This window comes from Adiantum capillus-veneris, chromosome 18 (genome assembly GCF_014529385.1).
Source record: "Adiantum capillus-veneris isolate H3 chromosome 18, ASM1452938v2, whole genome shotgun sequence".
Lineage (NCBI taxonomy): Eukaryota > Viridiplantae > Streptophyta > Polypodiopsida > Polypodiales > Pteridaceae > Adiantum > Adiantum capillus-veneris.
In genome coordinates this window covers 29,532,251-29,558,159 of record NC_140948.1, presented here as the reverse complement: position 1 = coordinate 29,558,159, position 25,909 = coordinate 29,532,251, and the positions used below count along the sequence as shown (strand labels likewise).

Here is a 25,909-nt window from a genome sequence, read left to right as displayed (position 1 = left end):
TAATTGTTTTGGTGTGGCCTCTTAGAGTTACTAAGAGTTGAACTAGTACTAATGGTACCCTGAACATTATTGGTCCCTTTACCCTAGTGGCTGGCAACACCAGCAAAACAGATACAATTTGATTAGATACGAGCGAGCCTTGACTCGAGGAGCCATCACAGGCTCTACAATCCGAAATGATAAGTATCCGGAGCTCTATGGCTCGTGACCAGGCGACACAATCAAAACAGCCCCCTTTGCGGACTTGGCAACAAGTCCGAGAGGGAACCTGTTACGTATCAAAAGATGCTTTCAAATACACCTTTATGGCCAGTAACCACAACCCACTGCGGGTATTATGACTCAATGCAAAATAGGGAGACCATTCCTCGAAAACAACTCTCACAACCTGCTCACAAGAATCCATAGCAGTAATCCCCAATGCGCATACACTTCTCTGCTAAACAATCGAACCTGCCACAGCACACTGCGGGCGGAATGAACAATGCAACTGAGAACCAAGGGATCAAACCCTGCTACGCTGGAGTCCGAAACTTGCACCCCTCCTTGCGACAGCGCGCGACGTGATGGCAACCCTGCAAGACGCGAATGCAAACAGCTAGCGTTGGGGGGGATCAGAACTGTTTTTTCGATGCGCGAACCAGCTACGACGAGGCCTGCTGGCCTGCTACCCTGCGCGAACCAGGAAACCTTGGAGGACAATGTAAAAAGTGATTTCGAAAAAACGCCAAAAGGTAGCATCTTGCTGAGATTCAACCTTTAGGGTTGTATGGATCTCTCTCTCTCTCTCTCTCTCTCTCTCTCTCTCTCTCACACACATGAGGACATCTGGGTGCCATGCGACTTTGGTTGGGTTCAGACCACAGCGGTGGAACTCAAGCCAGCTTCCGCCTAGTCTGAACGACACTAGAGGAAGAAGAGTGGAAAAGAGGGAGAGGTTGAGAGAGGCGTGCAGGTGTTCCCGGGGGGCGGGGGCGGGGGGGGGGGTTTGGGGGTTTCAGAAGAAGTGTGGCGGGCCGAGCGGAAGAGAAACCATAGCTGCGACCAACCAGTGCGAGCCACGAGATTTTGACGCCCCTACGTGAAAAGGTTTGCCGACTTGTCTGAACCCAGCCTTTGAAAGGGTGAAGCGACGGGCGGAAGAATCCAGGATGAGAGTGCGCCACAGAGGACGGTTGGCCGTTGCCCCCCCCCCCCCCCCCCCCCCCCCCCCCCCCCCCCCCCCCTCTCCTCTCTCTCTCTCTCTCTAGAAATTTGTTTGGGCAGTGGTGGCAGCTCTCGAAGGCCTTCAAGCAACAAGTACGCTCTTTTTTGCGAGCAGCCGTAGGAGCATGGCTCCTCTCTCTCTCTCTCTCTCTCTCTCTCTCTCTCTCTCTCTCTGTGCGATAAGCAGAGGGAGCTCAAGTGGCCTGTGTATACGGATGAGCAAGTATGTATGACCGATAGGGTTTTACGGCTCGTCCTAGATATCGGACTCTTGTCGACGTGGCAAGGAGTCCCGTCCACCGGCAATCGGTTATTTTAAAAAGAGTGAGAAAATTACCAAAATACCCCTCTAATTTGCAGAAATTCCCAAAATACCCCTCAAATTTCAAAAATTCCGAAAACACCCCCATTATTTTGTCACAAATTCCCAAAATGGCCTTCAATTTTTCCAAAATTCCCAAAGTACCCCTGGTCGTGAGATTAAATTTCTTGAAAGATGAAAAAGTTCGTAGCTTTTCATAAGAAGACTAATGGTCTATCAATACAAGATGCTAAAACTAGAATTTGGGTATGTTAAGTAGGCTTTGCAGATGAATTTCTTCATTATTTTTAGATCTTATTGCCCTTTTTGCAAGGTAATTCGTGACAAATTACATGCTAAGCACTCAAAAACAGATCTAAATTGTCAAAAAGGAATAAAGATTAGAAAATCTTGAGCAGGCCCACCAAAAGAGATGCAAGGGTATTTTGGTAATTTTTGAAATTTGAGGGGTATTTTGGAAAATTCCACAAATTAGAGGGGTATTTCGGTAATTTTCCCTTTTAAAAAAGGGTTTAAACAACCCCCCCCCCCCGGTTTAAACATTGTATCCATTTGAACACGAGCTGGGGATTGAGCAACGAAGTTATGCTAGTGGTTGTGCAATGGCCTCTCATCGCGGGCGCCTGTGTTCAAATCCTATGGGTGAATGGTCCGTTGAGTTAAAGCACTTTTTTTGATTGAGCATGTCGCCGTTTGTGCAAACCAATAGGCTTGCAAAAAAGCTAAGGGTCGAAATGCGATCAACTGCATCGGTCCAACAAGTCAAACAATTGCCACTTGGACGACTCTCAAGGGTGCCACATCCTTGAGAGTCCGATATTTAGAGAGAGCTGCACGCATGGATGAGGCGACGTCTCCATTGTAGGAGGAGAGACTCTCTCTCTCTCTCTCTCTCTCTCTCTCTCTCTCTCTCTCTCTCTCTCTCTCTCTCTCTCTCTCTCTCTCTCTCTCTGCTCCTGCAGCCCTGTAGGTGGCTCTATGTCTCTCTCGTGTAGTATGCAATGCCTCTTCGTTCGTCCAATCCTCCACGCGAGGCTATGTGTCAGCAACACAAATACACTAAGCACACACACTGACCACAAAAGAGCGACCTGTCTGCCTCGTTGTTTGACTTCATCTACCCTACCTCCTCCCCCTCGGATGCCCTGCAGGCAGGTCGGGATGGCTACAACTGCAAATCAAAGAAGCAGGGCGACAGAGGCGGAGGGGGAGGGTTGATGGGAAAGGCATGCTGGACGAGACGCAGGGGAGGGGGGATCTCAGGACTAAGTAATATAGGGTATTGAATGATGTGGGAGCCGTGGGATCGACGGGCGAGAAGTGAGACACGAATATCAAAAAGGCGCTCAGCTGTTCGATGTGTCCAAGTTTACTTTTTACATCGTAGTTTACTTTTTAGCATTTTTGTTTAATTTATATATATATATATATATATATATATATATGTTTTCCCATCTTAAACAACCAAACACTCGCGTGCACATGGATAGAGCGTGTGCCTCTTCTCGCAGCCGCCTGAGTTCAAATCCTACTCGCGACCCTACGTTGACCTTTTGTTTGTCATTCTCTGTCCTTGATATTTTCCCCACTCAACCCCATCCGTCGATCCCACCGCTCGGGGTCATTTAAGACCCCGTGTTACTTAGTCATGAGGGAGGGGGGGAGATATCCGAGGAGAAAACTGCTAACTAATAGGTTTTATATTTTTAGAGCCAGTAGGTGCTACGATTTTTGAAAAAGAAATTAGGAGCTGAATCAAACGAGATGTGTGAAGTAGGGGAATGAAGCAGGAGATGCGCGAAGCAGGGAAGTGAAATCGGAGGGCGTCGAAGCAAGCATAGAGCAAGAGAGGGTGAGCAGGTGTCGGAGGCGATGGGCGGACGATGCTCAAGGGTGATGGGCAGAGGAGCAACAGAAGTTAAGGGCAATATTTTTTTATTGCATGGCTTGCTACGCAGAGCAGCTGCATGCATTAATTGAGTGGTTAGGGGGTGCAGGTTGAAGGTCGTTTTTCGATCAGTGAGAGTTCGAATCTTATCTTCTCTTTTGTAAGGGTAGCAAATCCCTGGCTAGTGGTAGGACAAAGAATCTTTAGGAATCTTTGGATGGATTGAATAAAATTGAAGAAGAGCGAGTAGGTAGCGAGTAGATTATGTTAGGAGCAGGTAGAAGAACTTATCGGTGCCAAAGCAAGAGAGTGCATGCATATGTATTCTCAACACGAGAGTGTATCCACAATCCATTGAGGCAATGCCTACAATAGCATGGCATTCTTATCACACCATGTATGCAATATGAGCCATGCAATAGGAGCAAACTTATCAATCCACTATACCTTGAAAGAGGAGGTATCCAGTTAGTGCATCAAAAGGGTGAGAAGTCTTATTTGTAGGAGACAAAGGGGAGACAAGCTGGCACATCATCAGGACGGGTGTTCAAATTTCTTTATGCTTTGAAAGTTTAGTTCCATTTTTCATATTGTAATTTGTACCATTCTATTTGGTTTTCTTTCTAGCGCATACCAGCATACCAGTAGTAGTAGGGTAACTAGAAACTACCACTATCAAATTGGGTTCAAAAGATTAGGACAAAAAGGGCCGAAAACCATATTTTTTCAAAAAAGACCATAACTTTTCAATTTAAAAATTTTGATGGTAGAGACCAAAAGTATGATAAAAACTCAAAAAGTTGGTGCCCACAGGCAATAGGAAACTCACAAGAAGAAATCTGACAAGTTTCATCCCATTTTATGGTGGGACATGGATCGCGATCCAAGTCCCCCAGAGACAGTTTGAGGATGAACAGACACCATCTGATACTGCTTCTATGCATCTGAAACCAAGGTTTAAAATCAAATTGAAACCAAAATGACACTAAATCAAAGAAATTGAAAAAAAACGCCAAAAGCTAGTGCCGTTGACAAAATTGGAAAATTCCAACTTTTCGTGATCCAAATTCAAAAAGTTTTGGTGAATAGCTTCAAAATAGCATTGACAACCAGCTGATCAAGTTTCATGTCAAAATGAGGTCAAATATAGATCACGATCCATGTACTTCTTCATAGTTTTTAACTAAGTTTCGAGCAATAGATAGTTTCATGTCAAAATGAGGTTAAATATGGATCACAATCCATGTACCTCTTCATAGTTTTTTACTGAGATTTGAGCCCAAAGCTGCCTTTAACGGCTTTGAAGGGGGGGGGGGGGGGGGGGGGGGGGGAGAGAGAGAGAGAGAGAGAGAGAGAGTATTCTCTAAGCATAGAGAGAAGCGTTCGAGCAGGTTGTCTCAACCTTGACGTCTGCCTCTGTGTCTGCGACCTGACATGCACTTCTCACCATGAGCTGATTCACTCCATTCACCTATCAAAAAATACGGCTGCCTGGCGCACACAAAGAGAGAGAGAGAGAGAGAGGTTAGCAGTGCATCATCCAAGCTTAATTCACCTCAACCTTGACGTCTGCCTCTGTGTTTGCAACCTACAAATGCACTTCCCACCATGAGCTAACTCGATCCATTCACCTATCAAAAAAATGGAGCCTCGTACACGCGCGTGGGGACACATACACACACACACACACACACACACATGTTTGGGAGAGATTAGCAGTGCCATCGTCCATGGTTAATTCACCTCTGCAAGCTTTCACCTCTTAAAGGGAAGCGTTAAGTAACGAATTGCGGGGGGGGGGGGGGGCGGATTTGGAAGCAGTGTACCAGAGACGTTGGAAGTGGGCCCAACGTCACAGCTTTTAAATTCTCTCTCTCTTCTCCCAAAAGCTACCGACTCCTTTGGACAGGTCTCCTGTCACAACCGGCCAAGCTCTCTCTCTCTCTCTCTCTCTCTATCTCTCTCTCTCTCTCTCTCTCTCTCTCTCTCTTCGCACAGCCACTGTGGATTGTTGGGGTTGCATGAGCACCGTCATAGGAACCTCCTTTTGCAATGTATCTCGAGGAGGGGAGGGGGAGCCTGAATCCTTCCCCTTTTTGGCCTGCCCAAAGGGCAAAGGCTATAGAAGAAGAGAGTTTAAAATCGTAGGAAACTATCCCAAGAGACCTTAAAGATCTAGCCGACAGGAGTTGAACTTAGGACCTCTTAGTCAAGAGAGAAATGGCATAACCAATCTACCACACTTGAAAAGGTGAGTTCTATTTTCAAACATCTTTTGATAGGCCAAAAATGTTGATTGGTTGAAATAAGATAATGACACTCATTTAAATGAAGAATGTGTAAATCTAATGATGGACATGTCTTGAGTTTTGAAATATGAAATAAATGTTCATTTACCAAGAAAAAGATTTTGGGATGTCTTTGAAAGCATGAAATGGCTGACAGCTTTAGAGGTTAAATGATTAGAGGTTAAATGATAAAGACTTAACTATTGGGTGGCTCCAAAAGCTAGAAGAGTCCCCCTTTTAATTTTTAGAAGTTCTTTCACCCACCTTTTCATTTTAAAAAGTTCTTTCACCCCTTTTCATTTTAAAAAGTTCTTGTTCTTTCACCCCTTGAAACTAGAGGTAATAGACTAAAGTTGAAACTAGAGGTAATAGACTAAAGTTGTCTTTTTTGCTAGATCAAACTTTAAGGAAGGGATCTCTCCTTTGGAGCCTTAATCTCTAGAGATGTTTTATTTTTATTTTTAGAGATTTTAAAGTTAAATTTAGAACTTAAGGATGTAAAACTTTTAAAGTAAGGTCTCCAATGAGGACCTAGAGTATTTCTTTAAGAAGGTAAAAATTTGAATTAAAGAAAGTGAAAGGTTATATAGACTCTCAGGTAGGGGGAGGGTCACTCCGAGATGCTAGAGTTTTAGGACTTAGAAATTTATAGTTTTTAAAGTGGGATTTACAGCTTAGGGATCTAGAGTTTTAAATTTGTAAAGGGGGTTTTGGAGCACAAAAATGTTGAATTTTTAAAGTGGGATCTAGAGCATAGGGCTCTAAAGCTTAGGGAGATAGAACTTAGGTGTATTAGTTGGACATGAAAATTGCATTTTGAAATGGGGATTCGTCAAAGCAAGTATATGTAATGCAACCTCAGAAATCAAATTGTGTAGATTAAAAAATTTGAATGCTATGTGCTTGGTATGAGACACTAACATCTAGGCGCATGCCAATACCACATCCTTAAATGAAAAAGAAACATTGTCATGCTTGTGTTGAGCCATGATCTCTTCCAGCAAACATCTATACATTGGCTAATAGGGGGGTTCACCACACGACAAAAGTATAACATCAGGCTAGTTAATGATTAGACTATTACCCATGCAGTTTCGATATTGATGTAGTCACAATCTTGTTCCACTCTTCAAAGTTCCTCTGTTTTCCAATGGCAATAATCGTTTCCTTGCTTTCTTGAATGATCTCCGTGAACCTTGCTATTTAGATGATGTTCTCGAAAAGTCGAGAGTTTCTATCCTTCCATACGTGTTTGAAGTAGCAAAACCTGACAATTTGTGTACTTATTAGCAGCGGTCGGCTCATGATTACCTTCCCACTCAAGAAGAAATCGTTTTTCCAGAACCCAATCTTCCATGTCTTTTGAACCCACTTGCATGTCTTTCCTGCTAGGCCACATATCCCCAGACAGTCCTTGGAAAGGTGGAGGAGGTTCTCACTTGCTGATCTGCATTACGGGCATCTATCTAGGCCAACACCTCTAGCTAGGACTTTCACCCGAGTCGGCAAGGCCCCCCATAGTACCTTTTATACAAAGACGTTCATCCTAAGTGACCATTATGGGCACCAGACGTTCTTTACAATTGTCAGCCATCTTGCCTCCAGCCATTGCTTGTCCCATTGAACCAATCCAGCGAGGGGCCATGAGGATGTTGTACACCTCCTTAGTGTGTGGTTTACACAAGTATTTGTCTACGGGCCACCGCCACGCTTTCCAATCAAAACCTAGAATCAACAAGTGTCAAGCCGTTATAAGGCTCTATTTACCAGTAATCTTTCAGTCCTATTGAGATTGAACTGGGAGGCTAGTTGGTCCAATCATTTCCAGTCACTACTACTGTAGTTCCAAAACCGGCCCAGTCGTTGGAGTCCTTTGTTGTTCATCTTTGTTGCTACCTCCCTCCAAGTAGGGTTCAATAGGACGCTTCCCACCTTATAAAGCCAGGGGACCAATGAGACATGGACTTGTGAAAGTATCTAGTTACCTCTCCCCATTCCAAGGCCGTCGCTACTCTACTGCACTTCAAGCCAGCTCGCCAAATAAGCCCCCAAGCTTCAAGTTAGACCACCGAGGGGCAAGCAACTTGTCGTGCATATCTAGCCCCTTCCACTGGCCACCTTGCATGTTGGGGTAAAGGCGCTATGCCTTTGCCCGAGGTCGGATGTCCAATGTCTACCCGCCCAACCGCCCATTGTGTGTATTCACTCTTATTCTTTCATATACAAAGAATAAGGAGCTCCTCACTCACACTACTTCCTGAGGTTACTCCATCCACACTCTTGTGCTTCTCTCTTCCCCACGCACATCGCACCACATCGCGCATGCACGCATCCATGCACACGTGCACTCACAAGTAGTATCAAGCAAACGACGAGCGCAACGACTTCTTGACAAGACGCGAAAGCACGGAGCTTGGCTATGGAAGCTTGAGCTTGGTGGTGGCACTAGATTCGGTATAGATCAGGGCTTGATCGGAGTGGGTCAGCGAGATCTTGGATCTCAGCTTCTCCTACGTGTGTAGCCCAGCTTGAGGAGAGGGAACCTTGAGAGTCTCGAGGGAATCTCAGCCGGATTTGATGGATCTACAAAATCAACCAAGGTCAGCAAGAGTGGAGTCGGCATCTGGTGAGGTATTTGAAGGCCTTTGAAGGCTTTGGGCAATAAACCAAGACAAGCCAAGGCAATTGAATCGAATTGAATTGGCAGCATGAAATAACAGAGTCCTCACTGGTAGTTGCAAGTCCAGAGCATACGATAGCGCTGTGAATAGAGGAAGCAAATTCTTGAGCACATTGGGAAAAATTGCGCCTGGGAGTGCATGGTCGTGTGTATAAACAAACACGCACCAAGGTGAGCAGACAATTGAGGGCATATAAGCAAATCTGGCTTGCAAGCAGTCGGGCAGCCAGCAAGTAATACTGAGCAAAGCTTGGAAGAGGGGGGTAGAGAATCGGAGAGAGCAGTGCAGCTCAAAGCGCCCCCCCCCCCCCCCCCCCACACACACACACACTCATATCTCAATTTTTGGTTTTGGCGGCACACACCGACACATACGACTCCGACGACCCATTCCGGAGCGGGTTATCCCTAGAGCGCGCTCAGCTCTTGGCAGGTGTTTCAATCGACGTGTTTACTGACCGATGAGGTAGTGTGTGCCAGTTCCCCAACGATTTTGCTCACAGGTTGCACAATCTTTGCAGTACAACTTAAGCGGCACATGTAGTGTTCATGTACGACTGTGTGGAGCATTTCAGAGAGCCTTTTTGCACGGTTTTGTGCAGTTTCATGCTATGTATGCATTTGTGGATACAGCTTGAGCTCGGCATAGCTAGCAGGTAGCAAGTTCGCAGGTCTACATGTGTTTTTTAGACAGGTATACGTCCATAGAGCCACTCGAACAGGAGTAAGCTATTTTGCCAGACTTTTGGTAGCGTATGTAGACCATTTGTGGATCTGTTTATTGAGACACTTAGTGTCTGTCTTTAAGCGATTTGGTGAGATTTTTTGAGTTTTTGCTCAATTTTCAGGGGAAACTCTATCGGATTTTCCCATATTCTCACCATGGTTTATGCATATCTGCAGTTTTCTCTCTGATGGTTTAGTGGTCGAGCGAATGATGGAAACTCTATGCCGACCATGGCTGCCAAAATGTTGTCGTAGATAGATCTTCCTTTTATAAATCCATGTTGGTGAGGGGTGATGACCTTGTCGAGTAGGGGAGAGAGCCTTAGAGCAACAATGTTGGTGATTATTTTGTATGCCACTGAAATCATAGTTATTGGGTGCCAGTGCTTCAACTGGAAGCAACGGCCTCACTTCAGTATGATGGAGAAGCATGTTCTATCGCTTTTCTTCTCCACCATATTGAAGTCTCCCATCAGGAGCCATTCCCCCTCCACGTGAACGCCTTTCAGGTGATCCCAAATCTTAGATCTTTCCTTTGCCACGCACGGACCATATATGTTGATAATGGTGACATTTTGGTCCCCCCACTTGATCATTACTCCCAAAGCTCTCCCAAATGGATGATTGAACACCACCTTGGGCTCTAGGTGCTTGTCTAAAATCGTCATGACATCGCTGTACCCATCACCACCCTCTCCATAAAGTACAAGCTTCTTCCCAAGTGCTTGTTTTCTTTTACTTGCGGCATCAAGGTGATGTTCTTGGACAACCCAACAATTGACTTCTTTTCTAACTTCCTCCCAGAATAGGGAGCTCTTCTTTTGGGTCTTGAGCCCCTTAACATTCCATGACTAGATGATAAGCTCCTCCATTATTGAGATAGGGGAACGAACTCCTCCACCTCCTGAGACACTCCTTACGTGGCCTCTTTCCTGGTGACCTCTTCCATTGGTCCTTTCCCAATTCCCTCGGTCACCATGAAGTTTTTCGGGGGATCCAAATCAGTTGCTTTCTTTTCTTGTAACAGTGCAAAGGGATTGTGAAACGGAACGACAGCCGTTGCCCCTTTTGGTTGGGTGGGAAATGGGGTGGAGCTTCTCTCTTTTCAAGCTTTTGTAGTCTCAAGTGACAGCGAATCCCTTGCCACTGCCTTCACCCTTTTGGCCCTCTTCAGGCCTAGGATTTGAAACGCCGATATAGTTGTTACTGTCATAAACTTAGGTGAAGAAGTACTCTAGTTGCTTGGACCTTGAGGGAATTGCAAAGCGAAGGACTGCTTCTCCACCATCCTCTCCTGTTGTTTGGTTACCTCTTTGTCACAGATCATTGCCTCTTTTTCTTCACCTTCTCTTGACTCTTTGTTTTTCTTTACATGTTTCTCACTCCCTTCTACAGTTGCTTCCATTCTGGATTCTTGCATTGCCAGGTCGATATTTACTTTAGCCTTCATGGGGAAATCCTTGGCAAACAAACTTGTTGCACTCAAAGCATGCCCCCAAGTAGGTCCCAAAGTTGGGTGGATCGTAACTAGCCCTGCTCCAACATTGATGACCATTCGCTTAGGTGGTGTCTTAGCGACATTCCAACCTATGCACACCCGATTAGAGGTCCTGCCTAGTCCTCTCTTGTTATGAACAAACAAGGGGGTGCCTAGTTGACCGGCAAGCATCCTGATATTATCCCAGAGACAACTTGACAGCCTCGCAAACTCAACCCAAACTGGATGTATCCCTTGGAGGGATTTTTCCAATTAAAAGAACGGGCTCCCGTGGTACTACAGAGACTGTTGTCCTGTTAAACAAGAGGGGGCCTTTATCTAGGAGCTTCAAAACATCGGAGTCATCCTTGAATCTGACTGAGCAAAAGCCCTTAGCAGTGAGGTAAGCAGAACTTTCAATAGCTCCTCCATGCCCAAGGATTTGCGGTCCTTGAATCCATTGGATCAGCTCGTATCTATTCGGTACTCTCCCATTGAAGCCAAACACAAGCGTGAGCTTAGCTTGCATGGCTAGCTCCTTTTAGATGAGTACCGACGGAATCGCAATAGTGACCGCCTTTGCTATCTCCACCTACTGCGGCAACGACTTCTTTAGAGCATTAAAGGCTCGTTCCGCAATCCCATCTTCGAGAGACCCACTATAATCTTCCTGTGAGCTAGTTCTTTTGTTTCTGTTGGGACTGACCTCAATCTGCCTGTTAACTTAAGTTCTTGCTTGAGCCGAGATTTAGTATTCCTCAACTTCTCCTGGCCTCCATCACTTACTGCCTCTTACTACCTCATTGGTTCTGACAGAGCCGCTATCTAGAGAGTTCTGACCCTTCAAGATGCTAGCAGAACAGATGCCTGGTTTGAGTGATGTAGCACCTGCCACTACTTTGTTAGCAATCCTGCAGATCAAGCCATGAGGCTCCCTTGCCCTGAGTGTCATCACCTTTACCAAACCTTGTAGCGTCTTATTCCTATGCAAGGTTAACACAGTATTTCTCCCTTGCTCTTATGTAGTTTGTGTTATGGGACAAGGTTGTACAATAGGCATAGGCCCTAGAGGCTCCCACAAACATATGGACATGGATATATTCACATACACATGCACCCAAAGCTTGGGGTTGGACTTATGGTGACATACACGTGAACAAGCTTGAGGTGAGACTTCATACCAAAAGGAGCCATATGCAATGGAGGACCACAACAAGAAAAACTATGAAGGACTTTTGTGATAAAGACAACCCACATGACAAGCTACATATCATAAATGCATGTCCTAAGATGCATGAGGAACACATGAGGAACACATTTGTCTCTTGTGGTTAGCCATTTTTAGCAATACCATGGTATAGTATGCTTCATGATACTTTTTGTGTTGCATTTAATCAAACTAAAAAGGCCATTAAACCACCCATGTTGGTGTTGGTGGGTCAACATCACAACTACAACGTAAATGCTCAAAGCTACCAACTACTTTTTGAGAGCTTTAAGATTTCTATTGTAAAGAATGGTAAGCCTCAAAGTATTCTAACATCTAACATCTCTTGAGATTGAATGTAAAGTGAGAACAATTTAAGAGCCAACCAGTTTGAATGAAGGGTAGGAATTAAACATAAGAATGCCTAACGAGCGAATGACAATGATGCCATAACCAAAAAAACTGTCAAGTGTGAGTTGTAAGCAAGCACATGAAGGATTGAAGTCGAAATAAAACAAATATAGAAGCAAGCAATACTCGTTAGTGAAGTTGTTGAAGCATATGCACATAGTGGAGAAGTTGTTAGACGGTGTGGTGGTTTTGGGGTTTTTTTGGGGGGGGGGGGGAAAGAGAGAGAGAGAGAGAGAGAGAGAGAGAGAGAGAGAGAGGAGTTTATTGTCAATTTTTTAAAACTCATGTGGTGTGTGTGTGTGTGTGTGTGAGAGAGAGAGAGAGAGAGAGAGAGAGAGAGAGAGGAGGAAGGAAGGAAGGAAGGAAAGAAGCAATTGTGAGTGAGGGCTAGGCAACACTGTCATTAGAGGACTCTCTTGAAGGGTCCTCACCAAGGTTGATTTTTGCAGGGGCACCCTTGGAAATATTTACCTTCAAAAAATGGACGAAACAACCAAAAAAGCGGTTAACATGGTCTACTCTCACGATAGCTATATCATTGAAAAATAATTCAGTTGTCCCTCATGGAGAAGCTTAGGTCTTGGAGGTCATGAGACACATTCCAACCTCACCACTGCCCATGACTACAACTATTGCAATCGAGCTGCTGGCCTCACCTTCAATTTTTGTTATAACTTATAAGCCCTCTTTGGCATGGAAGCTACACATTGATAACTTGCGATCCATACTGCACTTGCTTTGCACTAGGACCCACACTCCCAAGAGACCTTATAGATCTACCAGAAGAGTCTTAGAGAGAGAGAGAGAGAGAGAGAGAGAGAGAGAGAGAGAGAGAGAGAGAGAGAGAGAGAGAGAGAGAGAGAGTACATGATGTCTTCCAATTGACAGAGGGTCATGAGAGGGTGATTTGCTACTAGGCCATGGATAATGAGCACATGACGCAACGACGGCCATGCAATAGCAAGCAAGTATGTTATCGTTGCATGACAAATTGGCAAATACGATGCATCAACACTCCATGTGCTCAATAAGAGGGAAAGAGATAGAACTAGTTATATTAACGTCCATGTTATGAGACAAAACTGTGTACAATGGTGTCCATGTCCATATGTATTATCATGGAACAAAAGATGATGATAAGAGACAGAGGGAGAGAGAGAGAGTGAAGAAGAAGAAGAGCAATGTTAACATTGTAGGAACAATCTTCGCAGAGTTGGCAAGCTTCGCAGAAATTATACAGGAAAGCAAAGTGCTAATATGGGCACTCATGCGCAAGCATCACTTGGAGGATTGGTCTAGGACTACTTATGCCTTGTTGTAAACAGATGGAATACTGGGGGCAAACCTTGGCCATCGGTAGGAGTGGCTGCCCTTATAGCCGTTGTAATTATGATCCCTGGATGTTGTCATGGCTTAACATGAGCATGACAAAACCTTGTAATTTTTTCGGATGCTCAATATAATTCACTCACAATTGTGAGTTTTGCAAAAAAAAAAAAAAAAACCATTGTAGGAACAATCTGACAAGACCTCAAAGATCTTTTCGGCTAGTCTTGAACTCAAGCATGTTATTCAAGAGGGGGCTAGTCTTGAACTCAACACAGGCTATTCAAGGGGGAATTAGGAGAACTAGGGTAAAGGAGCCATATTAAGCACCTTTAAAGTGCTCCTGGACGGATTTCATAAGTGCTGCTCCATTTTGGGCATGGAGAGGCATAATGCATAGCTATGATGTAGATTGACTCGCAACAGAAATCTTGGTGCAAATGATCCTTCAGAGGCGAAGATCAACAACATTTTTTGCACTCGCGTGTATCAAAAACGTGGTGCTAGTAGCATAACTGCAGCACCCCATTTCTAAGTCATAGGTTGCCAGCGTGAATCGAGCCTTCATCCGACGACCGCAAACATCTCCCGATTGAGCTAACCAACAAGCCTCTCGCTGTTTGCTGCTCCAAAACTGATCCCATATTCATATATTTATTTGGGGTCCGCTTGTCCACCTGCTAGACCTCGCCCCTTTACCCTAATGTATCACACTTGGGTGATGAAAGGTTATTTTTAGTTTCCTCTTGTTATTCCACCCCCAACCCCCCCCCCCCAAAAAAAAAAAAACCCCACCCACAACCCCAACACTCTCTCTCTCTCTCTCTCACACACACACACACACACTCAAGACTTGTTAAGTGTGTGTGTGTGTGAGAGAGAGAGAGAGAGAGAGAGAGAGAGAGAGTTGCAAAGATATAACATTAGGACAAAGAGCTTGCGTGATCCATTGAACAGAAAACAGGGTCACATGATGTATGAGGAAGGTGAGCAGTGAGCACTTTTGCATGTGCAAACCAAAGAAAAAAAATGAGTTGAGAAGGTAGGTAGCGTTGCAGAACCATACAAAAAAAGGCCCAAAATTTAACAACCTTGGATGAAAGCCTCAAACTCTCAAAAGCCCCTCGCTCTGCTTACGCACAGAAGCCCTGTCGGACAGGACGCTAAAGACGCAGTTATTGCCAAGACAAAAGTGCAGCAGCGCCATCGCCATAGCTTGCTCAAGACCTCTGTACACGCACGCACACACATTCTCTCTCTCCTCTCTCTTGCGTTACCTACAATGTACATCCTTTTTCGCGGGTTTTTGCAAGTGAGCGCCATTTGCATTCGCGCCTCTGTGCGGGCACACGCCCTTCCTTCGCGCTGAGCTTCGAAGTCCGAGAATTCTACACTCTCTCTCTCTCTCGTCTCGCCGCCTCCTCTTCATCAATGCACCATCTCGACATCGAATCTCAGGATTCTCACAGATGCTACTCTTCGACTGGATGGACGTAGCTCTTGCTAGCTAGCTGTCTCAGCTATCATTTCTGCACCTGCTTGTGAGCTTTAGAAAGAACTCCCGAGTCCCAACTCACAAAGGCAGATGTGAGCGACCTCTTTTGTGGTGGGTATATCTGTTGTCTGTGTTTATGGGTAGCTTTGCAGTCAGACCCTCTTCCTTCATGTTAAGGCAGGAACAGGTGTTGGCTCCTTAGCGCACGCACGCACGCACGCACGCACGCACGCACGCACACACACACACACACACACACACACACACACACACACAGCCTCTCCCTTCTCCCTGTGTTTATGTGTTAGTGTGAGTCGCTTGCTGTGCAAGTAGCTCATATGCCCATCCTTGCATTGTTCGTTTGAAGGCAAGAAGAGGCCTTTAAGCATCCTCCTCTGGCTCTTCACTTACCCATTTCTGCAAGGAAGCATGTTTATTCACCTCTCAACAAGAAAAGGCTGATGTATGTGGTTTTGTGGCCAGTTAAGGAACAAGAAGCCACAAGAGAGCGGTGCATGATAATTTCCATTCAACGGCACGGCATTCTTTCCCCTCTGCACCTTATCTTATGTTTATTGCTCTCCTCATTCAACGGCACCGCATCCTTTCCCCTCTGCACCTTATCTTATGTTTCTTTCTTCTATTACTCTCCTTCTGCCAGCAATTCATTGGAGTTCTGCTACTTGCAAGGCCGTTTGACGTCCATCATGCCCATTTAGGCTTAGTGCACAAGATGGGAAGGCTCGACTCCTGACGCTCACAGGTGTTAAATTTCACAAATTGCAATGGTTAGGGAAGTCCTGTACAGGCGATCCTTTCATTTGGACAGCGATTCAAAGGGAATGGATAACTTATTTGAGCTGGATCGATCTTCTGTTACACGAAAAGGTAGCACAGATATGAGGACTTTTGCAGCTGATGCTGGTAAGAAATTAAAACCCTCTCAATTTTGTTGTCTTTCTAGCTACATTGAGATGTATTGCATCTTCCTTGCAGTCTACGCACCTAGAATGCATCTCCCTTGTTGAATAAGTGCTTTGACTGAATTGCACATCTTTTTTCCACCTCCTAACTCTTCTATGACAGAGCTATCTCTTAGACGCTCTCTTTTCTGCTCAAGTGGTTTGGTTGTGATGCTCAAGTAGGCTGTTTGATGAGACTATAGAGTGCTTCATTCAAGAGAAGCCATGTCATGTGGGAGTTTTCATTAGATCTTTAGTGAGAATGTTTCACTTCTGTTTCATTTTCAGCGCTAAGGCAAGTTTTATCATTCAATGCTTTCACAATTTCAGGATTTGAAGCCCCAAGGAACAGCTTGGATGTTCCTTTCAGTGGTTTGCTTGAGGCGAGACGGAATAGCGAAGTAAGATGCGAAGAGATCCCGGTATAGTCTTGCATTATGCTTTGTAAAGATTACATTATTCATTTTCTCAACTTGACTTGAAATTGATCCATGTGTTCACATGCTTTCATATTCAATCTTTTGAGGTTTGGGATCATGTAGTAGACAAGCTTTTTCTCTTTCATGTCCTTTGCATCATATGTCAATAGGGGTTTCTTTGGACCATGGAGCTATGCAATTGATGCTCGGATGTACATGATTACGTTGTAATACGACATCTATGCATTTGTGTGTCAACTTAGATTCATTAAATGCACATGTACGCATGTATACTGATGGGGTGTCAGTGTTATGCAAACTCATAAGTGATCTAAATCGATATGCCAGCCTCAAGCATTATTGAACTCAAGAATGTATCTGTCACCGTTGATGCAGATTGGGTACGAACTCTCACGGAGTCTTACAACAAGGAGAACGAAAGAAGGTTTTTCCAACTTCAAGTCCCCCATGTCTGCCTCTGATCTAGGCTTTTCAAAATTAAGGGGTAATGGTGTTATCATGGATGTGGAATTGGATAGCAAGCCTCAGCCTCGTGCACCGAGCGTGGTTGCTCGCTTGATGGGATTGGATGCATTACCTCGTCAGGAAATGTTGCAAGGTTCACACCATTCTTCACTAAGGAGAGTGTCACAGGAGTGTGTGTCATCTTATTATATGCAAGTCAACCGTCCTGTTGAATTCGAAGCATCAGTTGAAGATTATAGCAAAGAAAAGGTATGCTATGGAGAGCTCTCTTTCAGGAATCATCCTCAAGAGAAACAACTGCAGGAATTCAAGAGAGAATTTGCGGCACGTCAAGCGCTGCAAGGGAGACCATTGATATCCCGTATGAACCTAGAAAGTCCCACTTTGCCACAAAAAAAAGAGCTGGATGGCATAGTGGGTTCCCAGATGGACTCTGAAGAGTTCTTGGATGCGCTGGACTTCCTCAATGCCAATAAAGACTTTTTTGTGAAAATTCTCAAGGATCCACATTCCTCTTTTGCAAAGCATCTCCAACAAGGAGGTGGCTCTCTCCCAAGCATTGAAGATGGCACCAGACAGCATGATGGAGCAAAGCCCACTAAGCGCTCGTTTGAGTGTGATGTCCTTTCATCTACAGGGGTTGTTTTGGAGGAATCGAGAAAGAGACAGGACATGCATCAGTCTGGGGCTATAGACAAAGGGAGAGCCTTAGGCAATCTTAGATGGGGTCGAGATGATGAAATGCCAGGGCGATTGCGGTGGCGCACAAGAGGAGGTTCTACAGTGAGACCTGGTGGAAGAGTAGGAACTAATCATGCTGTGCCTACAAGAATTGTGGTGCTAAAGCCTAATATAGATAGGCAGCCCCATTGTTTTAGTTCATCAGCCCCTCTTTTAGGTGCTGATGGAATCTTGAAATTCAGAATGGAAGGCAAAGAGAGTGTAAAACAAGACTTTAAGTCGAAAGCAAACTTAAGGAATGATAACGGGCTCGCTAGGGAGTTGTTTGGAGATGATTTGAAGGATGGATCGTACGATGCTCGAGCTATTGCTAAGCAGATTGTAAAACATGTGAAAGAGGACATGAGCCAGAGGTCCTCGAAAGATGGTGCACGCGTTCTAGACTCATCTGGAAGAAGAATACCAGTTCAAAGAGTCGGTGCATGGTCTGTCGATGTTAATGGCACAGTTGATGTGGAGGCCTTTCAGAGAGCAGCAAGAGAGGCTGGTAAGTCCAGTTGTAGCTTACCAAGCTCGCCCCGTATATCGAAACTTGACAAGGAAGCTGAGCACCGGCAGTTAAGTTTCAATGGAAAAAGAGGATCTCAAATGGAAGAAGCTAGAAAAGTCTCCTATAGACCACCCACCTCAGCTGCCAAGACTACTCACGAGCCAAGCAAAGCTGATGAAAACATTATGCAGGGTCTTAGCAAGAAGGAGAGTAGTAGTAAGGAGTCCAAAGCGTTGAAGAAGACGTACCGAAGTAACAGTTTAAAGGTTAGGGATTCGAAAGTTGAGGCTCCAAGAGTCTTACCAAGGTCTCTGTCTGCCCCTGCAGCTCCATACATCGAGAACAGAGCTTTGGAAAATGAGTCAAGAGGTCGGTACTCAATTGAAAGGGCAACGTGTTCAAGTAGGGCGAAATCATCAGAGAATTCAATTTTCAAAGAAAGGCTTCTGAGTTTGAAGGATAGCTTGTCATTGTCCAAGAAAAGAGGTGGTAGGAAACTCAGTCCTGCTCAATGCAGCTTGCCTGTGGATTCATTGGAGCTTCCCATGGTGAGGCAGATAGATGCAGAACCATGTGATAGAAACAAGGCTTGTAAATCTCTGGCCCGGTTTCCTTGGCAGGCTGCTCAGTCGGCAGCGAATGAAGATTTGAAGAATGTTGTGGCGGAGACTTCCCTCAATAAAATGCTCTCTGAGAGCAGCCTGGTAAGGTTCTTCAAGTTTTCCAAAATTCTGCATAGTAAAGTTGAATGCCCTACCTTTCTGACATTGTCCTTTGCTGCAGACCACATCTGAACTTCCTCAGTGGACCTCATCAACAGACCTTGCAGATACTTCTTCAGAAACTAGCCTTGATAAATGTGAACAACCGAGTCCAGTATCTGTGTTAGAAACACCATTTCAAGAGGTGAGTCCGAGCTCCGAGGACACGAGAGGAAAAGAACCCAAGTGTCGAGGAAAAGAATCCAAGTGTCATGGTAATCTTTCTCATCCCCTTCCCTCTTACTTAGCTTTCAGAAGAAGTTATGTTTGGAACGTGTTACACTTGTTCATTAAATCCCCATTATGTGTGGGGGCCTTTCTCATATGCTCGAAAGGCTGTTTGAAATTCCTTACTAGTAGAAAGCTTCACATGATGTTATATTGAGGATCATTCACAGGCCCACCACAGGTTGATATACTTATGTAGTTAATAGCCTCGGGGGTAAAATCCTGTTATGATCTGTTGTCATTAAATCCCCATGATATACTTAAAAGGGCTGTTTGAAAGTTCCATGAGGGCACTCTGAGGATCATTCACAGACCCATCATAGGCTGAAATAACTATGCAGTTAATAGCCTCCGTTACATCTGATACTTGTATGCATGCCTCTTGATGGCTTCCAAAGAATTAAATCCAATACATAGTCCAATCTAGTATGTATGTCTCGTACTGGCTGATATGTGGGGGCCTTTCCCATATGCTCAAAAGGCCTGTTTGAAAGTCCCATGAGGGCATTCTGGGGATCATTCACACACCCATCAGAGGCTGATATAACTATGTAGTCAGTAGCCTATGTTGCATTCAATATTTGCAAGCATGTCTCCTAATGGCTTCCGAAAATTAAATTGAATACATAGTGCAATACACCTCTATAAGGGGAAGAAACATCGAGGGAAAGGTAAACACCTTGCATGCACGCCAGCCGATTTCTTTATATAAAGAGTACAGAGTTTTGACTTTCCATTGTCATGAGGCTTTTCAATTCCTCCCCTATTACCTTTCATTTTTGCATTTTTGATGGTTTGAAAGAGTTTTCATTCTGAAATGGTAGAGACGTACTAACCTTAAGGAAAAAATCCAAACACAGAGTGTGTTCCTTCTAACCAACAGAGTCTCACTTTCTAATTTGTTCGGCCTTTTGTTTCTCTAGCTGATTTTGAAATTAAATGCCACAGGTTTCATAGATGGCCTTTTGCATCTTGACAGCGATTGCAATGAGCAGACTAGAAATTTGCACGGGGCTTTCTTTTCGCAGCCTTCTTCACCCCACAGCTCGTTTGACTCATCATTAGATGAGTCGTTAGATACATGGACCTTGTGTGAGGCGCATTTTGAGTCGGTTAACCTGTGTGGTGTTGCATGCCCATCAGGGAGTGAAGAGGAGTTCACCTACATTATGCATGTACTCAGCCTCTCAGGGCTTAGTGTGAACGGGCTTGTCATGGCTGAGTCCCTTTCTGTAGAGCACGGGCTCAATCAAGCCATATTTGGAAGGCTAGAAGCCTACTACGACAACAGGTTCTCAAAAGAGGTTTCTGTGGCTAAAAATGGTGGCCAGGCTTCCTTGAATTCTTCAAATAGAAGGCTTTTGTTTGATGTGGTGGATGAAGTTATTGCCTCTGCATGCAAGAAACGTCAATTACAGCCATGGGTGATGTCTCGTAATCAAGGGGTTCTCGTTTGCACTGGCAAGCAGCTGCTGGAACAGATTTTTGCACACATAAACTGCCACCAGTCTATGCCATCTGGAGTGGAAGAAGAGGCTCTAGAAGATATGGCTTCGAAGGAGATGATGAAGGAAGCTCCATGGGTGCACTCACAGAGTCATGTAGAGAGTGTGGTTATCGAGTTGGAGAGACTATTGTCTGGTGATATCATCAGAGAACTGGTTCATGATCTGAGAAGATGAGTCATTGTGAAAGGCTGGAATGTTTTCAAAGACCCTGACCCTTCAAGTATGTAAAGAACTTATTCAAATTGTTGAAGCAATGGTGTTTGATTTTGTATAGGCATTGTTTGATAACTGCAAACTACAATTTTGGGGGTGATGTGATACAAATATGTACACTAGTTCTGATTTTCTCAACACCATAAAGGGTTGCTCTCCTTCAATATTAAATGATGGTTTTCTTCCTATCCAGAATTATAAGTGGTGTTGCCCATCCCCATCCCTCCCCTCTATGGCAGGCCATTGTGGGTTTTTCTTTTTGGTCATTTTGTATCAGTTACAACAATGAATGGTATGAGAAACCTACACATGGAAAATTTTACATGTAGATTATGTCTATCTGAAGGTTCTAATGCTGATTTTCTCTAATTTTTGTCCGATTGCTCATTCAAATTTATAACATATGGGTGATGGGTGAATTTTCACAATTTATGTGTGATCACACTAAACCTAGGGCTTTTCAAGCATTGGAACCCTCTCTTGAAATGGTGTGTTACATTGGCGGCGGCAGCTTCCTCAGCAGAACGCGACACTCCATCTTCAATGGTGATGCCTATGGGGGATTCTTGCTCTTTAACATCATTTTTTAGGCTTCTAGCTCCTCTTGTTGTCAAGCTAGTATTTTCCTTCCAATAGGTTATTGCCAAAATTAAGGACTCAGTATTGACTTGCCCCACACACACACACACACACACACACACACACACACACAGAGAGAGAGAGAGAGAGAGAGAGAGAGAGAGAGAGAGAGGTTGCTCCTGTCCTAGGTGCACCCTCTTCTTCTATCTCCACCATTTTGGAAAGCATTCCTTCATGACCCAGGGAACTTTGGAGCCAGATGCAATTGTGGTGCTTGACCTTTGGGTTTCCCATTTCCACCTTGAAACACAGGTCTTGAGCTCAAAACTTGTAGGATACTTCTTTGAAGCTCTCTCTCTCTCTCTCTCTCTCTCTCTCTCGCTTGTAGATAAGCATGGCCAGCATGTAAAATCATATGGTGTATAAAAGGTTGTGTATATAATAATAAGCTGCAATGAGAGTATGCAATGGTGGCTATACAATAAATAATGATAAACCTCACTGGTTTGGGTGCTATTTTTCTAAAATGGTTAGAGCCGGTCCCCCCTAAAGGTCCTAAAATATTAGTGGGATTAAGATGTGATTACACTAAAATAGAGGGGGAGAAGATTTTGCTCCATAGTTTGCCATGCATTTCTCTGGTCATCTTTATTTTTTCCAAAAAGGGGGGAAGGTACTTGATGAGGGTCCCTCAAGCAATGTTGTTTGTTCAATTTTTTCGGTTGACACGACCAAAAAAATGGGGCGGTACGTGACTATAGCCGGCTAATATAGGTGAGGGATCATTGTTTGACATAAGGAACTTTGTGTTGTTGTTGGGAATCCCTCGACAAGGGACCATTGTTTTCCTCTATTGAACGAGATGCATACCCAAATTATTGTAACATTTGGTATTAGAGCCATGGTGTGCTAGCTAGGATTGTCATTATGCATTAGTGTGTGTTAATTATTAGCATCTCCATTAGATCGATTAGCATTTCATAATTGTTGTCACGGCCCATTAATAGTTTCATAGTTAAGTTTCATATCTCACTAATTAAGCACTAATCTAACTATGTGTGGGCATGTCCTTGGCACACCCAAGAGGCCACTACCCTCCATGGCTAGATAGGCTTGATTAGGGAGAAGATTAGTATCCAATTCTTGCATTGCTCTAATCCTTTTTGTGTCCTAGTTTGCACCTTCAATTAATCTCTCCACCTTTGCAATCACTTAACAACATTGACCTCATCTCGAAGTGCTCGACACAAGCTTTCCATAGAGCCTTCAAGCTCTGCAATCCGAGCTCAAAAACCTCTTGAACTCCATCCCTCAAAATTGCCTATATTTAGGTGTGTGTGTATATGGAGTCTGCCGACTTGAGATTAATACTTTAATTTTCGGAGCTTTTCCACAAGCAAGCACGTGGGCTTGTTGGTTAGCCCAATTTAGATAGCCTATTCTTGGCTTGAGGTTTCGAGGTCAAATTTCCTTGCTTGAATTGGGGGGAGAGCGGGCGGATCTCAAATATTCATGGAAAACAGTCTTTTGAAGAAGGCGGGTCCGCTGGAGAGCAATCACACGTAGAGGTTTTTCTTTTTATTCGACGCCTGACCGGAGTGCTCGTGCTTGCTCGGATGCGTTGCCCGTTGCCCGGAGCTTGACCGCCCTGCCCGCGCCTGATCGGCAAGTTGCCCTACTGCCCGCGCGTGCCCGGACTTTACCCCGTTGGTAAGCTCACCTTCCCGCGGTATTCTTCCTCGCACCTCGACCACTCTTGGGCCCCCCTTCCCACGCATGCTGAGGCTTGACCAAGCCACTGCTTGGAACACATTCCCGCGCTGCTCCGTGCCTCAAGAGCTCCATTCAAGCCCATTGTCCCGCGGTTTTACCCGCTACCCAAACCACCCATTCTTGGCCTTGCTTACCTTCCCACGGGTCTCGAGTTCCAATTAAGCCGCACATCCCACATAAGTCAAAAGAAGGTTGTTTTCACCTGCAAAGAAGCCAAAGCAACTAAAGCATTCCTACAAAAGGACAAAACTCCTTCAAGCATCAGAAGGAAATCCAATGAGCTTCACCGCGTAAAGCAAAGGACATTACCTCCTTGTGAAGAGGGGCTTCACTGACGGTGAAGAGGAGCTTCACATTGAAGGGAAAATCCAAAGTACAAATTGAAATCTTGCAGCCAAGCACAACAACTTCTTGCAATGTATGTAATAGTATTTGTCTACATGGATGACATTATGTGCTTTTGTAAGGGGATAGACATTGGCATTGGAGAGTTTCCAAATTGCTAAAAGCTCTCCACGTGTGAAGATTTTGTGACAAAGTGTATGAGAAACAAACACCGCATGCTTGGGCTCTCGGAGTATGACCAAGATGGAAGAGAGCATTAATTTTGCATAAACCTTTTCATAGGATATTTTAGCATATTGTTGCATGTCATTATGACGCATGGAATAAAGCCTGATTGCATAACAAAAAGGGGGACAGAAGCACTCGTTCGAGGGGAGGATACGAAGTCAGACCATGAAGCACTTGAAAGCAACAGTAGAAGCAACGAAGGCAAGAGACCTGATAGAAGATCAGCTCACATAGTAGAAGACAAAAAGGATGAAGACGAGAGCAACGTTGTCTTTTATGAAGACCCATTTTGAAGATGCAGACTCTCTACTTGTAGGGGAGTACTTTTTCCTGTGTGGATTTTATCATCCTGTGTGGACATCACCATCCTTTGTGGATTTTTCTTGTGTGGATTTTATCATCCTGTGTGGATATCACCATCCTTTGTGGACTTTATTTTCCTGTGTGGATATCACCATCCTATGTGGATTTTGTTGGCCTATGTGGATCATGCATCTTCAGTATCTTGTCATAGTCCAAACCTCAAGGGGAGGATTGTAAAGTGTGAGCTTTGTCCTAAGGTGTGAGTCAAGGAGAAGAGAGTGGATTTATCCCACATACTGTGGAGCAAGGCTGTAGAGCTACTTAAAGCTCATTTCATGAATGAATAAACAACAACTCTATTTTGCACTACATGCTTGTCTATGGTGAGCTTGTGCTAAGCTAAGTTAATACTCAAGATTGTGTTTATGAGTCCAAGCTAATTCTATTTGGGAACCTAATTCACTTGAGTGATAACCTTGCTTACACACACACTCACGCATTGACGCTATGTTTCTTTTTCATCCACCATAGCTAGCACGATCCAATTCCTAACATTGGACGTGTTTGACTATGCGGGCTCTGCACAAGAAGTTTTGGACAAATTCTCATAATAATTCCCACATTGCGACTTACCTAAACATCACGAGCTTTTGTGAGGGAGGCACCGCATACCTAGCTAGGTAGGTGGTGCCTCCCGACCAGAAGCTCATGATGTTATGCGTTGTATGAAAAACACTGAAAAAGACTCCGCATTCCTATATGAGAAAAATTTCTAGATCTTCTTGTGATGGTCATTTGGACTTCCTGATAGGTGCATTTTTGATTGGTTTCTAAGTAAAAGTAGGGTATACTTGAATGGTTTCCCTTGGGATATTCTTAATAGGTACTGGGTTGAGTTATTCTCATGTGTGGTACTTAATACTTGCTTCCTCTATCCTTGACTAAGGATTGGGAGATATGACTGATAAAAAATGATAATTGGTATTTTAGAGAATAAAATAGTTTTTTAAGGTTCTTTTTTACTAAAACTCTATAGGAAGTTAAGACGTCCTTAATAAAAGCATGGTAAAAAAAGCACATAAGAAACACCAAGGAACAAATAAAACTTACAACTAGGGTGACATCGATAACACGCAGAAAATATTTTGATGACTGAAAAATGCATAACAAACTAACAAAATGTTTTTCTTTTCATGTATGGATGATGCAAGTGAGGATCTCTCTTTATCTCTTTCCAAGTTGGGTGCTGCTCAAAGACAATCAAGGATCTTCAACTTATAGATAAAAAAGGTTGGTTTACTTTTGAATGGACTTGCATTTTGTAAACACTTGTACAAGGATCTTCAACTTATAGATAAAAAAGGTTGGTTTACTTTTGAATGGACTTGCATTTTGTAAACTCTTGTACAAGATCTGAAATTGATGTGTTTTTTTTTAACAATATTATCATTGTCTATGTTAGCTTTCGTTCGAAACAATTTTATTGTTCGGTTGTGGTTATGTTTGGTAATATTAAGCAAAAACATACACAGTCATACCCTTCTCCCCCCCCCCCCCCCCCCCCCCCCCAACACAAAACACCCAAAAAAAAAAAAATCTCTCTCTCTCTCTCTCTCACACACACACACACTTACTTTGTTATTATATTCGACTGTGATTGTTGCATCCAACTACAATCTTTGCCATTGCATGTTTTTTAAAAGGAACACACACGCTTCTGTCATTTTACTTTTGCTAGTTTGTCCAATGAGGAAAGTGCAAGGTAGATACTCATTGTAATCACCCATAAGATAATATAACCATCAGCTCCATCAAGCATTGAGGAAAGTGCAAGGAACCAACGCTTG

General features: G+C 44.0%; 1 protein-coding gene across 3 annotated transcripts; it reads left to right on the top strand.

Annotated features, from left to right (window-relative positions):
- The first annotated feature begins 207 nt into the window (after nt 1–207).
- LOC147435413 (uncharacterized) lies at nt 208–21,020 on the top strand. Of its 3 annotated transcripts, XM_086488477.1 has the most exons (6): nt 14,520–15,137; nt 15,688–15,950; nt 16,319–16,410; nt 16,804–18,828; nt 18,908–19,100; nt 20,062–21,020. In XM_086488477.1, exons 2-6 carry the CDS (start codon nt 15,812–15,814, stop codon nt 20,793–20,795), a joined length of 3,183 nt encoding a protein of 1,060 aa, XP_086344603.1. In that variant the 5' UTR covers nt 14,520–15,137; nt 15,688–15,811; the 3' UTR covers nt 20,796–21,020. The 3 variants fall into 3 exon arrangements, with proteins under 3 accessions (XP_086344602.1, XP_086344603.1, XP_086344604.1); XM_086488476.1 differs by lacking the exons at nt 14,520–15,137; nt 15,688–15,950 and adding an exon at nt 208–734; XM_086488478.1 differs by lacking the exon at nt 14,520–15,137 and having other exon boundaries at nt 15,673–15,950.
- Nucleotides 21,021–25,909: the final 4,889 nt, after the last annotated feature.